This window comes from Brassica napus, chromosome C6 (genome assembly GCF_020379485.1).
Source record: "Brassica napus cultivar Da-Ae chromosome C6, Da-Ae, whole genome shotgun sequence".
In the NCBI taxonomy this organism is placed as follows: Eukaryota; Viridiplantae; Streptophyta; class Magnoliopsida; order Brassicales; family Brassicaceae; genus Brassica; species Brassica napus.
This window is the reverse complement of record NC_063449.1, coordinates 15,390,743-15,408,397: the sequence shown is the minus strand read 5'-3', so window position 1 is coordinate 15,408,397 and position 17,655 is coordinate 15,390,743. Positions and strand designations below refer to the sequence as shown.

The window sequence follows — 17,655 nt, the reverse complement described above, 5'->3', positions numbered from 1 at the left end:
AGAAGCAACTGTGATGTGCTTGATCGGAACGAGCTTCAGACTTATGCCAGTTTGGAGAAGATGTTGCATAAGACAATTTTTGCTATTCAACAACTCAAAAAGAAGGGAAACACCAACACTTCTTCTGCACCAAAACAGCAATGTAAGTTTTCTTCTCTTTCAAATTCCGATTTGAAAACTAATGTGTTTTCTTTTGATAAAAGCAAAGCTGTGAAACCCACAAGCAAAGCTCATTCTACCAGCTGCTTCAAATGCCATAGGATCGGTCATTATGCTAACAAGTGCCAAAACCAGAAACCGCTGGTAACTTTGGAGAATGACAAAGTTGAAACCGAGCCAGAAAAGGAGGAATTTTCAGACCTATCACCAATTTTCGATGACTATGCACATAAGTCAATGGCAGGTTTGAAATCTTGTGAACATGAGAACTTATTTTCTTGTCAATCTGAATCAATTCTTGATGAGTCTTGTTTGCAATTAAACATTTTACAACCAGAGAATCCAAGAAGTTTTGAATTAATTTCTCAGTTTGAAAAGGATTTTGAAAACATTTTGAACAAGGATGAATTTTCTGGTCCTTTGAATGCTCTTGATATTGGTACATATGACCTTGGTTTTGGAAGCTTTGTGTCAATACATGAAGAGCCAGATGAAGAAAAAAACTGCGGTCATCAAACAAACCAAGAAAGATCTTCTTCCATTCAAAAACCGAACCAAACTCAAGGTGAGCAATGTTCTGATTATGATTCCTTTGCTTATAACCTTTTTCCTTTTAATGTTACAGATTTGAGGACAAATCTTTTTGAAGAAGGAGGAAATGATGTGCCCCAGTCCATGGATCAGTACATGGTACCAGCTCCGCATGGAGATCAGGACGTTCTGAACAATTCAACCGAGGTTCATCCATCCAACCGTACCGATCAGACTGACCGAGCCGTGAACCGGATCGACCCGCGTTCGTCCGGAATAGAGTTTCGGCTGGAACCACGATCAGATGACCGAACTGACCGTACCAGAGCTCGTCTTTCCCGACCATCTCGACATTCTAAGGACAATAGTCGAGCGAGGCTTAGCTTGGGTCGTGAAGAACCTGAAGGCAGACATGGATTCTCACCCGGCGGACCATCCGGACAGTCCCGCATGAGTCCTTATCGTTATCGCCGTGCTTCTATCAGGTTCGGATGAACCTTGACAGTAGCCGAAGGGTTTCCTTGACAAAAACGTGAACCGAAGGGTCATTTTTGACCAATCTGCATGGAAGACTGAGTCTTTGACTCATTAATAATATTCTAGTCAATGTTTCTATTTTCTATGTCTTGTTTTCCCACAATTATCTTTAATTATCTTTGACTACAAGTAGTATAAATATGTAATCTCTTCCATGAATAAAATCAGTCTAAGTTTGAATTTTATTTTTGTTTCTTCTTTTCTCTGAGTGAGAGAGAGATTTCTTTAGCTAGTTTATTGGTGTGAACCGGCTTGTTGATTTGGTGGTCAGCCAATTCATCTTTGTGTGTTGTGTTGGCGTTCATTCTTTCTTAGGTGGCTAGTCTTAGACCGTGGGTATATAAAGAGCCATTCCGCATCTCTTGACGATCCTTCCATTCTATTTCAGTTCCAGAAGTGTCATTTGCCTTCTCGGATCATATCCAACACCCAGCTAAAGTGATCCTTCAATCTAGGACGTATCACCCTTCTTTCTCTGTGACGATGAGGTGTGGTTTCGGGTCCATGCCGCGGCGACCTTCATGGCGATTCTCCGCTGTTAGGAGCTTCCACGGATCTCTGGTCGATGTTTCGAGGACGACATCGAGGAGTATCGGAACCTAAGAGTTTGGAGATAGCTTCGAGGACTCGAATTGCATGCGGCTTGAACAGTGGGTTTCGTCAAGATTTAGCCGGTGTTCCGGTGAGAGAGATGGAGTCGTTGAGGATGGCGGTTCCCCTCTCCGGTGTACTATGTCTCTCGAGCTTGATAGTTCCGGTTAATCGGATTGAAGGTTGAAGTTTGTGTGAGGTTTAGATCTGTGTGTCAGTGACTCATTTGAGTGAAGTGTGAACAAACGGTGGTCGGCTTTGTCTTGGCGAAGTCGGCGTTGTTGGCCGCGGGTCTCCGGCGAGGATAGGGCGAGCAGCTCCGAGAGCTAGGAGTACTCTCCTCCACCATGGATAGCGTTATGTCGGCTGGATCTGGACAATCCGCCGCGCAGCCTCCCATTCCAGCGTGTGGGGCTCTGCTCCGTCGCTCATGTCCACCAGTGTCTGTTTTTTTCGGCCCTTGGACTCGGGATTTCTTTCCCTTCCTCTGTTTCTTTATGCTTTGTCTCCTAGCTCTCTACTGCTAAGCCTAATCTATTTCTTGCCTCACTGTTTCTCTGTTGTCGGCGACCAGCCGGTGGGTTTGTCCCGACGCCCTAAAAATAATAATATTATAATTATCAATTTCAATTACTTATATGATTATGTGGATTTAGTACAATTAATTAATATAAAGCCAATGCAAATTTATATATAATTAAAAATAATAAAACAATAAAACTATTGCTAATATAGTTTAACCTTTAAAATATAACATATTGCACAAATAATTATTGATAAGAAAATATATATAATAAATGTGCAAACTTTTATAATAATATATCATCTAATACATGTTTTATTCTGAAAAACCAAAAATGTTTATTCGACATAAAGAATGAATTATTATAACAAATAAATTATATATATATATATATATAATTATAATTCACCGTTACTTTATATATCTACATTTCATTAATACCTATTCAGATATATCTATATATATTAGCGATTAAAATAATTTATAATTTAAAACAATTAATATAATTGATGCATAAGAACTATAAAATCATATTAAATATCTATTAAATATTGGTAAAGGATAAAAATATATACAACCAATCATGTAAGACAAATTTTAACAATATAAACTTTTAATAAACATCCGCAAGCGCGCGGATCAGAATCTAGTATAGTTTATAACATAACTAGGGGTTAACCCGCCCGTAGGGCGGGTGAGTTGACATTAAAACTATTTATATTAAAATATATTTTAATTTATATAACATTGAAACTTTATTTTATATTTAAAATAATAAATATAATCTATTTTTATTCTAAGATCATATTTTTATTTTTTTTGATGAAATTTCAAATTTATTGACCTATCAAAAGAATGTTATCTACAAATTAGACCATTTTAAGAACTGAAAAACTATTCTATAGATGTAAAAACTACATGTTCCAAAAAAAAATAGATGTAAGAACTACTCATAAGGTGTTACTCAAACCATCTTCTTAATAATCCTTCCAACTTATGATTTGGATTGTACTTGAGTGAACTAATCATGTTCTTCATTGCCTTGTTTATTCGGCCTCGCATGTTGTCTATAGAAGTTCTAGGCTTCTTGTTAAGTAGCCCTCGTATATTGTAAATTTCTTTTTGTTGGTTTGAAATGAAAAGACCACTAACAATATTTTTGTTAGACACCACAAAATTATTAAATAAAAAATTAAGGAAAATAAAATTATTTATATATTTTTAGTTGATTTCTATTTCAATTTCATATAGTTGAAAAAAATATAAAGTAAGAATAGCTACTTTTTTCTAAGAGTATCAGATTTTTCAATAACTAATTTCATATAGTTGAAAAAATATAAAGTAATAATTTCATATTATTACAATAACTAATTTTCTCACAATAATAAATTAATACACCAACTCCAAGCCAAATCATTGAAAATCAAACATAATGTGATAAAATTATAAAATTTAATTTTTATAATAATATAGAAATATTTAAACAATGTCATAAATAATAATTAGTACATATTTTGTAACAACAAATGATGTTTTATAAAATATGTTTGTTTCATTTTATATTAGATTTTCAATTTATAAAAGGGTAAGTTTATTATTTTAGTCAAAAATGACTTCTGTAATATTTAAAAATTACTTATGTAAAATATTTAGTATACATTAATAAATCAAATTTATTATAATTTGTTGAATATGTATTTAGTAAAATCTTTTTCTAATTCCGAGACTCTTTAATCTTGCAACTTACGCTTTAATCTTGTTTATTTAAATCGTTGTGACAGGTAATGGGATTGTTTACTTGAGGATTAGTGATAAATAGCTGTATTGTAAAGATAAATGTGTTGTAAAGGATAATGGTCCACTCATCAATATATCATTGCCCAAATTTTAAAATCTTTTATGTTTTTATTTGGGGGCTTAACATTTTTTATTATTATGTTTTGGTTGTAGCTGAAAGAGTGTATTGAAAATTATCTCCAACACTAAGCCGATAAGGCAAACTTAAATCCAGTTTTGGTGTTATATTATTCCTGTTTCATGTAGAAACTCTGAGTATCTCACTTTGTTGTGTTGTTAGAGAATGTACATAATCAATTGATTCAGATTCAAGTGCTTCTCACAATCGCTACCTTCGTGGCTTTTATTTTTTTGGCCGCGAGTTTTTGGGATGTATCTCCTTGAAACTGTTTTTAGAGATGAGGCGATGTTCCAATGGTGGCATTCGTATAATAGGTTTATTTCTCCTGATTCTAAGAGAATTTTTACCATTGGTATAATGGAACATAAGGTTATAATTTCTTAAATCAATTCTCAAAGATAAACAAATTTGAACGTGAAACTGGTTTTTGTTCATTTAATAATAACCTGATAAAGTAGATTTCCCATGAAATTAACTAAAACTTTTTTTGATCAAAGAAATAAACTAAAACTTAGAAGAAGAAAAACTCAAATAAAAAAGGTTGAGAATGAGAAGTCTTCACGCAAACTCATTTACTCCTTAGGTCAGACTTCAGTCTTATGCGGGTCTTCTTAGCGGAGTGACAATCCTCCAGAGCTGGTTCTTCTTCCAGTGTTTCTGACATCAACAGGGGGTCAGTTGGTGGATCTGTCTTAGCTGTTCCCTTTCTCGACCACACCATCAACAGTATTAGCTGTTCCCTTTCTCGACCACACCATCAACAGTATAGCCTTTTGTCTTTGTTGCACAACTCTGTTCACAACAGGAGAGAGGCTTGTCTTATCAGCTGCAGCACCAGGCAAGTCATTAGCTCCCTGCCCATGTACAATAACAAACAATAGTCAGTGCTCTCAGATGTTAAACGATTTAGTGAAGAGGGTTATCAAACCAAAAATATGATATAGGCCTTACGTTTTAGGTAACTTTTTCTAGCATCACATTCATGGGTAAAATAAAAATGTGTTCTGGAGGTTGCATTTAATTGCGAAAAGCCGACATGGAATTACACAGAGTAAAACAATGAAAAATATTCAACTGAGATACAGATGTGTCGCACTTTAAGATCTTTTTTTAACTCCAACTAACTCGAGGCTGGGGTTTGTCGATACGGCCACGAGCCACCTTTGGTCACACCTGATCTTGCTAATTTCTCATCAAGTAGAACAGCTAGGGCATTGTTGGGGTCAAAATCGGTCACGACGGAATTGATGTCCGAAAGTCCTCAGAAAAACATAATCTCGGTCAAAACTTCAAAAGCCGAGAAAACTAATAGCCGAAACGGATCGCCCGGCGAGCTCGACCATGACACGAGCCAGCTCGCCCCGCGAGCACGACCGTGTTGCCGGTCGACTCGCCGGCGAGCTCGGCCGCGACACGAGCCAGCTCGCCCAGCGAGCACGACCGTGTTGCCGGTCGACTCGCCAGCGAGCTCGGCCGCGACACGAGCCAGCTCGCCCGGCGAGCACGACCGTGTTGCCGGTCGACTCGCCGGCGAGCTCGGCCGCGACACGAGCCAGCTCGCCCGGCGAGCACGATCGTGTTGCCGGTCGGCTCGCCGGCGAGCTCGACCGTGGCACGGATCAGCTCGCCCGGCGAACGCGGCCAATTCTCCGTGGACCATTCCGAACCCGGTCCCATCCCATAACCATGCATCTTCGTCCGAAGTTTCCGTAACTCAGTCTTCGGGTCCGTGGATACGACACCAATGTTCCGTCTAAAAAAATTGTCGAAAGTATTCAGGAAGTTGGGAAGGTTATGTCTCTCGAACTGTTTCCTATTCTTCGTAGTAGAGCTGGTTACGGTTAACTTAACACCAACTGCCTCGGCTATGCGAAGAAACAGGGTTCCGTTGGAAGAACCATGCTTATACCAATGGCTACTTCGCGAGTAAAATCGTAAAAACGCTTAAGTCTTGATACGGCCCAAAGAGGGTTCGAATTGCGGACAACGGCCCATCTATGGTCCCAAAAGACTTGAGCCCAAAGACTGGTATGACGGTTTATCTCATCCGCGGGAAGAGACAAATGTCAAATTTCTGAAGATAATCACAAAGAAGAAGGAAATATGGAAAAGCCCGCTTCGCGACAATTCCTGCCCAAGAAAAGGTAAACCGACCAACGGAGGAGTATATAAGGAGGACCTAGGACGAAGAGATCGGAGCACATCAGAGCAACTTAGCACTTAGAGCAATTTAGGCATCTTTTTCCGTTTTTACTAATCAAGCTGCGACTCAACTAGTTTAGATTTAGGTCGCTAGACTAGCGGATGTACCGACAGCTCTTGTAGCCTAGGTCTTTACTTGTTGTTCACGCTCAAACGCGAATTCGGAAATAAGATCCTTTTATTCTCTTTTTCTGCTTATTTTCATTTTATTCTTTCATATTGATCGTGTCGTGTGTGGCCCAACAGATAACCGGGACCTTCAGGGAAGGCTAAGTTAACTTGGCTTTCCTCCGATTAACAAAACTCGACGGTGTGAATTTCAGTTCCCACAGTTTGGCGCTAGAAGGAGGGAGGGGGGTACGGATCTATCTCTCTCGCAACCACACACGCTCAGTCCGATATGACGACCAACGCTGACAAAGACCCGCAAACGCACGACGGGACTCCCGTCAATGCCAACGCTGATAAAACTCCAGCTGGAAATGTATCAACGGTCACTGACGACACCACGATACTAGACCAGATGAAGGAAATGTTCGCCTCCGCTCAGAAAAAGTCGGACGAACAAGGAAAACTCGTGGTCTCTCTCGCAAAACAGGTGGAAACCTTAACGGCGAAGGCCAGGAGCAAAGCCCCACGCGTTACCACAAGAGCCCGCAGCGGTAGAAGACTTGATTTCGAGACTCCGGGCAATCAAGCCGCACATGCGGACAAGGCTTCCTCAGGCCAAAACCCTGATGAAACGCTCCAGCCAGGTGCACAACCAACTGCGGAGAACCTTCCACCTCCTACCGAGAGCAACGAAGGAGAAGAAATCGAGCGCATCGACCTGGATATAAGCGACCAGTCCGATCACTCGGACGACGGTGCTGACATCCACCCAAGAAGAACGCGAAGCCAGTCCGCTCGGCAGGACGCGTCCTTCGAAAGACCCATGACCGAGGAAGAAGAAAACCTCTATTGGGTAGAACAGGAAGAGCTGGCCGAAAAGCAAGCCAGAATCCACCGCAGCCAACACAGACAAGCTCGCAAGGCTGCCAGAAATCTTGATGAGATCCACGATCTCCGCGAGTACATCGCGAAAACCGCAGCGGAGGTGAAAGCGGTGAAATCACAAATCCACCACGCGACAAGCGCTGCGCCCGAGATCGACAAACTTCTCGAGGAAGCACGTAAAACCCCGTTCACTGCCCGGATTACTGAGACCAACGTCTCGGACCCAGGGAAGATCAAAATTCCCATCTAAGATGGCACCACCGACCCGAAAGCGCATCTGCAGTCTTTCCAGATCGCGATGGGGAGGTGCAAACTCAAGGAACGCAAACGAGACCCTGGCTATTGCCTCCTCTTCGTCGAAAACCTCAAAGGAGCCGCGCTCGAATGGACTTCTCGCCTAAAACGAAATTCCATCGGAAGTTTCCGCCAACTTGCTTTAGAGTTTCTCAAGCAGTATTCCATGTTCATGGACAGAGAAACCTCGGACGTCGATCTCTGGAGCCTGTTTCAAAGAGGAGACGAGCCACTTCGCGAGTTCATGAACAGATTCAAGCTAGTAATGGCAAGAGTCACCGAGATCAGCGACAAAGTGGCGATCGATGCTCTGAAGAAAACTCTCTGGTACCGGTCGAAATTCCGGCAATGGTTATCCCTCGAAAAACCGAGAACGATTCAGGATGCTCTTCATTAGGCAACAGACTTCATCGTAATGGAAGAGGAGATGAAAATCCTCTCCCAGAAGTACAACCCGCAGAAGACGCCCACGAAAAAGAAAAGCTCTCGAAACGACAAGTATGTCCACCACAAGGGAGAAGACGTCCAGGGCGAGCACAACTACACTATCAATTCCGAACAAGGAAAGACCTTCGGAAACACCTGGACCAGGAACCAGTACAAGGATAACTCCTGCTGCGAGTTCCACCAGACCAAAGGTCATTCCACTACGAACTGCAAAGTTCTCGGCGCAAGGCTAGCCGCAAAACTCCTCGCTGGCGACCTCTCGAAGGTCACTAGCAAAAAAGACCTCATCCTGGATTCCGACCGCCCTCCCAGGACTGATAAAGAATCTCCCGAGTGGAACGCATGCGCAAACCAGTCTGGCGAGAAACGCGGAAGAAGGCAGGATGACCATGGAGACAATAGTACCCGCCGGAGGATAAACATGATCATCGGAGAATCGCAATTCTACCGTGACTCTGTTTCATCCATCAAGGCCTACGGAAGAAAGGCGGAAACAAGTTCTAACTGGACGACTCGGTCCTCGACCGACAACACTCCAAACGATACGATTGTTTTCGAGGAGGAGGAAACCATCGGACTCGATAAACCTCACTGCGACCCGCTGGTCATCGACTTGGTGATTCGAGACCTCGAAGTGGGAAGAATCCTCATCGACACAGGCAGCACGGTCAACGTCATTTTCCGCGACACTCTCCGGAGAATGAACATAGAACTCGGGGAAGTCGTCCCGGAACCAAAACCCCTGACCGGTATTTTGGGCACAACATCAATGACCCTCAGATCGATCAAACTTCCGGTCATGGCAAGGGAAGTCACAAAAATCGTTGACTTCGCCGTAGTCGATAACCCGGCCATCTATAATGTTATCATGGGAACCCCATGGATCAACGCAATGAAGGCGGTACCGTCGACTTACCACCTTAGCATCAAGTTCCCAACACCAAACGGAACAGCAGTAATCTGGGGATGTCAGAAACAATCTAGGCTCTGCTTTTTGACCGAGCATAAGCTATGACAAACTCGGAACACCCCTGCGATTAGCCCGAAGCGAGTCAAGAAAACTCATAGTACTCCCGAAGGTTCCACAAAGAGCGATTCGGAATCACTCGCCCAGGCAACGGCTCCGGACAGCGATGCGATCCCGGAGTCCATCGCCCTACCAGCGGAAAATCCGACTCACGAAACGGCCGCCGATTTAACTAAAGCCTCAACGACCGAAGTAACAGAAACGGCCCTATCCAACGAGTAGGAACGCCCGCAACAACAAAGCAGAACTACGAGATGGCTTGATCCTCGAAAGAGGTACGTATGCAGCTTGTCCTATTGACAAGTTCAGCTCTCCCCCTCTCCAAAAGGGGGGGGGGAGTGGGTACGTATACTCGTATACTCCCACAAAGTTCGGAATATCCACACATGTACTCGATATTTTTGAAACTTTTCCAATAAAATTCATTTTATTTCGGTCTCCCGATTCACTTGCAATAAGCCACAACAATCGGAGATTAACCTGAGAAACACCCAAGACAAGGGTCTCCAAACACGCATACCTTTCAAGCAGTCCTTGGATGGGAACTAACTTAAACAACAATCACTGCGTATCAATGGTCAAGCAAGATCAAATACATCTTCTATAAAAACGAAGATCGTAACTTTCTCACTACAAAGGATATACCTTTCGGAAAAAGCGAAACGTCGTAAATATTTTTGAGACATATTATCCAAACACACGATCCGTCCGCGACTCTTAAAAAAAAACAAATTGCCCGTCGATTGGCCCCGACGGACAAACCCAAAACGTTCTAAAAAAATAACTCGTAGTCTAACCTTTCGTAAAAGTAAAGGTTCTCTTACATCCGACGAGGATACCTTAGCGCGCTATACAAGAAATCCGAAATTTTGGTCAGCACTCCAGACGGTCTCTGGAGAGTGCTCGGTTCGTTCCATACAAGTCATATAAGCCGGCGCCAAGTCGCGGACTTTAAATCGGAAAGAACCAGGTGGAAATCGCCCACAGGCAAAACGAGAGCCGATCAGTAGTCGCACAGCCTTAGAGCCGAAAGTAAACCTAGGTCTTGTCCTAAACCCAGTCCTACTGGTCCACTAACATCTCAAGACATGATACGAGATCTTAAAAACATGTCCCATCGTCCATATCTAATACGCTCACGAAACTTCGTGGAACTCCTAAACGTTTCCGAACGCCCTCGTTCAGTAAGAGCAAACGAACAAGACGATAAACTAAGAGTTAAGATACGAAGTGACTACTCGTATCTTTCCCTCACACTTGGAAGAAGTATAAACTAAAACGCACAGAATGTCAATCATTCATCATATATATAGAAGCCGCAAAAAACGGCTAGGACCCAAAGCCACCAAACGGCCGGTCTCAAACACATAGTTCACATAGCCTCGCAAGGCCATAACACACATAAATCAAATACAGCCACACTCGGCCATGATACAGAAAACCTCGAAAGAAAACTAAGGGAAATAATCCCAACAATCCTCAAAGCTCAAAGTCGAAGAACCCGGACATGGAGACCCCGAACGAGCTCGCAAGTTGGTCCACCTCTCCGTCCGCGACTCCGGCACCTTCATCACCAACACCGGTTCCCGCTTCCGCCGTGTCCTCCGAGACCTCGATGGAATCCCAAAGCTGTCAGACCCTTCCTTCGATCGGAGGAACCAAGGATTCGGCATGGGCACATCCGTTCATAAGACCCGACATCTCAGTGACCTCTGCAGGAAAAGAGAAGTCCTCGTTCTCCGACTTGTAGAGGGTAGCGACCGAGCCACGGCACTCGCGAAAATCGCCCACGAATTCTTGAGCATCCTTAAAGCTTTCGAATTTGGTGGCAAACAAAGCAGCCCTCCGCTTCATTTCGGCGACAATCGCTCTCTTTCCTCTCCTCTCTGCACGGACAAGGGCCCGAGAATGGAGCTCAGCCTGTCTCCGGCTCTGTTCTTCGACCTCCTTCCGAAACCAAAAGAGTTCTCTTTCAGCCTCCTCGGCTTTGAAGTGAGAGATACGCGACTCCCGGAAACTTCCGTCGAGCGCCGCATTGAACACCCTCATCCCCTGCACGAACTTAAGATCGGAAAAGGAAACAAAAAAATAAAATAATTTAGATCAAAGTTCAAAGGATAAACCTCGTTGATTAAGCTGGAGCCTTCGGTGAGTACTTTCCTCCTCGACTCTTCGTCCAGCGACTCATGAGTAGTAAAACCGGGAGGGAGGTCGGCAAAAAAGTTGCTGGGAGGGGGAACCTCGCTAGTTCCACTCCTTTCCCCTGGGGAGAAACTAGGGTTCCATTCTGGCAGCGGAGGGTTTCCCAAGACGTTCTCAGAGGTAACTCCCTTGCCTTTCCGAAACCTGGTTCTCTGCCTTTGAGCAGGCAAAACATCAATGACCGGTTCTACGTCATACGGAACGTCAAGAGGCTGAGAGATGGCTCGAGATCGATGGAGCTCCACCGCGCTTCGAATCCGTTCAACGGTGAAGGAATTCCAGAAGAACGGTCTGCCGCGTAGAAGATCTCCTTGGCAAAAAGATCGGCAGGAGTCGGCAGAAGGATCCTGTTCACTGCAAGATAATAAAAAAATCATCTTCGCATGTTTTCAAGGTAACAAAAGCGCTCCCGATGAAATAGGTGGAGGTAGCTCTCCTCGACAGACTCCCCATCTATCCGGACAAAGAAAAAGCGCTCGAACCATGTCTTAGGATGTGAAGTGTGCCCCTGAATTATAGCCATGCCCTTCTTTGGCGCCATGCGGTATGAGCCATCGATCCCCATTCCTCTCATAGACCAAAATCCCTCGAAGTCGCCATGGTTAAGATCCATTCCTAGCTCGTAACTCGAGATCAACACGCCGAGCCAATGATGCAAGGCCGGAACGCTTAGCTGGCTGATCGAAAGCTCAAAGTGGTGAAGCGCGCAGACGATGGTACCAGGGATCGGAAACCACATGCTGCAATACACCAGGAAGGCCTCGTAGCAAGTAAAGAAACCTTCCGGAGGGTTCTTCGCACTCTCGTTGCCACTCGGGATCCAAAATACGACTCCACTTGGAATCTGGTAAAAGTCCCTGAGAGCCGTGAGGTAGTCGGGAGAGACCATGCTCGGCGTGAGGGGTGCGTTTGGTGACCTCACGGGCCTCTTAGGAATCGGAATATCTTGCGAAGGCGGAGGCGAGCCGCAAAGAGCTTTGTAGTACGCATCCTTTGCTTCTTCCTCAACTTCAAACTCTTCTTTCGGGGTGATCACCTCATTGACCGAAGAGTCACCCGAAGATGAGTGTAAGGAAGAATTCCTCTTTGAAGATCCTTTTCTTGAAGACATTTTCTTTGAGCAAAGAGAGATATTGGAGAAAAAATTTATATCTTGGAGGAATCTTTTCTTAAGGGAAGAAGTGAGTAAAGAATTTGAAAAACTTACTTCCCTTACTTATACAATTTTTTTTTACTATTCACCTTCAATCTTTCGACAAACGATTACGTCTAATTCCACCTAGAACAGACTATACCGCAAGCTAGGACCTAACACCCAGGTCCACGGATCCTAGCTAGCTGGGGGGCTAACTGTTGGGGTCAAAATCGGTCACGACGGAATCGATGTCCGAAAGTCCTCAGAAAAACTGAATCTTGGTCAAAACTTCAAAAGCCGAGAAAACGAATAGCCGAAACGGATCGCCCGGCGAGCTCGACCCTGACACAAGCCAGCTCGCCCGGCGAGCACGACCGTGTTACCGGTCGACTCGCCGGCGAGCTCGGCCGCGACACGAGCCAGCTCGCCCGACGAGCACGACAGTGTTGCCGGTCGACTCGCCGGCGAGCTCGGCCGCGACACGAGCCAGCTCGCCCGGCGAGCACGACTGTGTTGCCGGTCGACTCGCCGGCGAGCTCGGCCGCGACACGAGCAAGCTCGCCTGGCGAGCATGACCGTGTTGCCGGTCGACTCGCCGGCGAGCTCGGCCGCGACACGAGCCAGCTCGCCCGGCGAGCACGACCGTGTTGCCGGTCGGCTCGCCGGCGAGCTCAACCGTGGAACGGATTAGCTCGCCGGCGAGCTCAACCGTGGAACGGATTAGCTCGCCCGGTGAGCGCGACCAATTCTCTGTGGACCATTCCGAACTCGGTCCCATCCCATAACCATGCATCTTCGTCCGAAGTTTCCGTAACTCAGTCTTCGGGTCCGTGGATACGACACCAATGTTCCGTCTAAAAAACATCGTCGAAAGTATTCGGGAAGTTGGGAAGGTTATGTCTCTCGAACGGTTTCCTATTCTTCATAGTAGAGCAGGTTACAGTTAACTTAACACCAACTGCCTCGGCTATACGAAGAAACAGGGTTCCGTTGGAAGAACCATGCCTATACCAACGGCTACTTCGCGAGTAAAATCGTAAAAACGCTTAAGTCTCGATACGGCCCAAAGAGGATCTGAATTGCGGACAACGACCCATCTATGGTCCCAAAAGACTTGAGCCCAAAGACTGGTATGACGGTTTATCTCATCCGCGGGAAGAGATAAATGTCAAATTTCCGAAGATAATCACAAAGAAGAAGGAAATATGGAAAAGCCCGCTTCGCGACAAATCTGGCCCAAGAAAAGGTAAACTGACCTAAGGAGGAGTATATAAGGAGGACCTAGGACGAATAGATCGGAGCACATCAGAGCAACTTAGCACTTAGAGCAATTTAGGCATCTTTTTCCGTTTTTACTAATCGTGCTGCGACTCAACTAGTTTAGATTTAGGTCGCTAGACTAGCGAACGTACCGATAGCTCTTGTAGCCTAGGTCTTTACTTGTTGTTCACGCTCAAACGCGAATTCGGAAATAAGATCCTTTTATTCTCTTTTTCTGCTTATTTTCATTTTATTCTTTCATATTGATCGTGTCGTGTGTGGCACAGCCGGTAACCGGGACCTTCAGGGAAGGCTAGGTTAACTTGGTTTTCTTCCGATTAACAAAACTCGACGGTGTGAATTCGGTTCCCACAGGCATCAAATACACTCAAGCATAAAGACAATTCTCTATATAGACGATGTGGGTTACTAATATTCATTTCCAAATTTTAAAACAAAGGTGACGTAATGGAAGAAAATTTAGCAAGCTACCTGAGTTACTTCTCCCATTATCTGGTTGGCTTGGCGCTGTTAGTAATCGGTTAAAACACATTCAGATTCTTAATATCCACCTGTGAACCAACAAAAACATGAATCATCAACCAAATACAGTAAAAAATTAGCTAGCTACCTGAGTTAATGGCATCTCACTGGCATATTCAGTGGCATCGAGCCTAATTTTCATATGTTCAGGTCAGGTACAGTCTCGAGCAAAGGAGTTTCTGCTCTGTTCAGATTTAGATGCATCATAAAAGCAAACAAACATTAAGAAACGGCTAGGAGAACGTTTTTTGGAATGAGTAAAGCCGATAATGGTGATGCGTGAGATGGTTAGGCTGTAAGATATTTGTACGGTGTAGGTCTTCATCGATTACAGAAGACTTATTTATAGGCCAAGCTTGTATATGTTACAGAAACCGTTCGTGAACCTGAATAAATGAGGCAGAGTGGGAGGAGAGGTGGGGTGGAGTTTAATGACTTAATTAAAGCATGTGTTTAAGAAAAGGAGAAAACGTTACGGAAAATCTAATCGGAGACCATGGCAAACGATAGGGTTACGGGGTCGGAGAGGAGGAGGAAGACAAAACTGATCTAACCCTTCCAAAACGGACCACAGTTATGAAAGTAGGAAGAACCCAAAAATAACTAAAGCCCATCAATGTTTTTCACTAAACGACAGATTCAGAAAGAATAAGAAATTGTCTCTTTGCTTGACACGTGTCGAAAAAATGGGTTATGAGAGGTGTGGTGGCGCATTGTGGAGTATTTCTCTTATACTTTTTTATTATATAGATAGATATATTAACCACCTTAAAAAAAGTATTTATGATTATTTTGCTAGTAAAGAGTTTCATCTCTTAAGTACCCAGGTGATCATCAGCTTGGAAGTCTTATGGGAAGATGGTTTGAGGTGAATGGGTGAAGGGAGATTAGTAGATTCTTGGCCACGATTCTTTTTTTTCTTTCCAATTCTTTACCTTGTAATTTGTAAATGTCTTTTGAACGATGAATGAATTTAAAATTTCACCACAAAAATTAAAGAAAAAAAAAATACATTAGGACCGGCGAAAATGGACAGCAATACGGGCCGGCCCATTAAACACATACTCTCATGGGTTCGTAACACAAGCGGAAACCCTCCTAGGGTTTCATTCATTCATTCATTCTAGGGCTTCTTTGTTCCCTCCTTTAAAAACGCGGCCGCAACTTCAGTAACCTCCTCCCTGAGCCTAAAAGAAAACAGAGCTAAAGAAAGAGAGAGTTGAGCAAGAAAGCGAGGAGAAGATGAAGACGATCCTTTCTTCCGAGACGATGGACATCCCCGAGAGCGTCAGCATCAAGGTTCACGCTAAGGTGATCGAAGTCGAAGGACCCCGCGGCAAGCTCGTTCGCGACTTCAAGCATCTCAACCTCGATTTCCAGCTCATCAAGGACGCCGAGACTGGGAAGAGGAAGCTCAAGATCGACTCGTGGTTCGGATCTCGCAAATCAAGTGCATCCATCAGAACCGCTCTTAGCCACGTCGATAACCTCATCACCGGTGTGACCAGAGGTTTCAGGTACAAGATGAGGTTCGTGTATGCTCATTTTCCCATCAACGCTTCCATCGGCGGTGACAGCAAGTCCATTGAGATCCGTAACTTCCTTGGGGAGAAGAAGGTTTGTGTCTTCTTTCTTAATCTCTGATTTAGCTTTTGCTGATTTAATTTTTTTCTTACTTAGAAATGTATTCATTGGAACATATAGGTGAGGAAGGTAGAGATGTTGGATGGTGTAACCATTGTTCGGTCTGAGAAAGTTAAGGATGAGATTGTTCTTGACGGAAATGACATCGAGCTTGTCTCAAGGTCATGCGCCCTAATCAACCAGGTATATTATCGTTAAGATTGCTTTATCTATTTCGGTTGATAGATGAAATTCATTATCTCTTTTTGTTTGGTAAGAGCTGCGTTGATTCATTTTCTGCTCGACTGTATGGGGATTGATCTGAGTTTCTCATACGCACTTACATTATCACGTAGGAAAAAAAACTTAACTTGGCCGAGTTTGCATACTGTGCGTTCTTACTCTTGTGTTTATAAGTTTTCTTTGTTGGTTTTTGATAGCAATAGTAATTTGGACTAGTATTCATGTTGTTTGTTTGTACCCTTCGTATTTAGACGGAACCTTCTAGTAACTTACATGTGTATTTGGTGGATGTTTGAATTTTGGATTTACAGATGTATAGTGAAACCATTTTTGATTAATACACTGATTGATTTTAGACACAAGTGTAAGAAGATAATCACAATGGGTTTTGTATGTATTGTGCAGAAATGTCACGTGAAGAAGAAGGATATCAGGAAGTTCCTCGACGGTATCTATGTTAGCGAGAAGAGCAAGATTGTTGAAGAGGAATAGACATTTATGTCTCGATCATCTTTTGAATGTTTAGTTTGTTTTTCACAGACCAAAATCTCACCGGTGTTGCAAAACTCGGCTTATCCCTTGTTGTCTTTTTGTTCGAGATTTTTATTTACTTTTGCAGAAGTTTTTGGACACAATTTGCTAGTCTTTATACCCACCCATTTTACTCTTCTGAATCGTCTTTTTTTTTCGCTTCAACCTATATTGTACACGTTCGTAGATCTTACAAGAAATTTCGACCACCACTATACATGTAGGTTTGCTTACACTACCGTATCGACCTAAAGTAGACACTCAACTAAGGCAAATGAGGATAATTTCATTCAACGGAAAGAATCTTATACTATTATCGAAAGACCATTTCCTATGTATTCTCCTATTTTTACCTCTATAATAGAGATGTGTTTTGCTTCAATGTATTTCTCTAAAATGGAGATCTCAAAATAAAGAGCAAAATATAGAGGAATGATATTTTTTCCTTTATAAATAGAAGATAAAATAGAAGATAAAATAGCAATCTCTATTTTAAAGGTAGAAATAGAAGTGGATTAGAGTTATTTTGTCTTTAAATGCTATTATAGAGGTAAAAATAGGAAGAGTTGGAGATGCTCTTATGTTACTCTAATGTTACTTTGAAATATTACCTAAAACGGCTTTTAATAACTGAAGAGATTTTAAAACTTCTAAACATACCTATGGATTCTCAAATCCGTTAAACACATACACAAATTCGATTTTACAGTTTCACCATACCCCAATTTTAGTTAACCGATGTAAACTAACTTTGACCGAGAATCTGTGAATCAACTGTTAACCGTACCAGATAACAAAACGATGCTGTTTAGATTTAAAAAAAATCAAAAACTAAAGCGTCAATACGACGTTGTTTTTCCTAAAAATCAAACTTCTTTCTTCTTCCTTGTTAA

At 43.1% G+C, this 17,655-nt stretch overlaps 1 protein-coding gene and 1 long non-coding RNA gene across 2 annotated transcripts; one reads left to right on the top strand and one right to left on the bottom strand.

The window, feature by feature from the left end:
* Positions 1-4,673: 4,673 nt before the first annotated feature.
* On the bottom strand, positions 4,674-14,765 carry LOC125588265. Its single transcript, XR_007324644.1, has 2 exons — positions 14,315-14,765; positions 4,674-5,113 (listed from the first exon to the last, which is right to left on the bottom strand). It is a non-coding gene; the product is annotated as an uncharacterized LOC125588265 (long non-coding RNA).
* Positions 14,766-15,456: 691 nt separating this feature from the next.
* On the top strand, positions 15,457-16,900 carry LOC106389950 (60S ribosomal protein L9-1). Its single transcript, XM_013830306.3, has 3 exons — positions 15,457-15,982; positions 16,070-16,192; positions 16,637-16,900. The coding sequence occupies exons 1-3, from the start codon at positions 15,608-15,610 to the stop codon at positions 16,721-16,723; spliced, it is 585 nt and encodes a 194-aa protein (XP_013685760.1). The 5' UTR covers positions 15,457-15,607; the 3' UTR covers positions 16,724-16,900.
* Positions 16,901-17,655: the final 755 nt, after the last annotated feature.

Excerpts from the sequence above, each read along its gene's own strand:
- LOC106389950 (XM_013830306.3), top strand. The coding sequence starts at position 15,608 with ATGAAGACGATCCTTTCTTCCGAGACGATGGACATCCCCGAGAGCGTC. Across the intron at positions 15,983-16,069 it reads ACTTCCTTGGGGAGAAGAAG|GTGAGGAAGGTAGAGATGTT; the intron begins GTTTGTGTCTTC and ends TGGAACATATAG. Across the intron at positions 16,193-16,636 it reads CATGCGCCCTAATCAACCAG|AAATGTCACGTGAAGAAGAA; the intron begins GTATATTATCGT and ends TGTATTGTGCAG.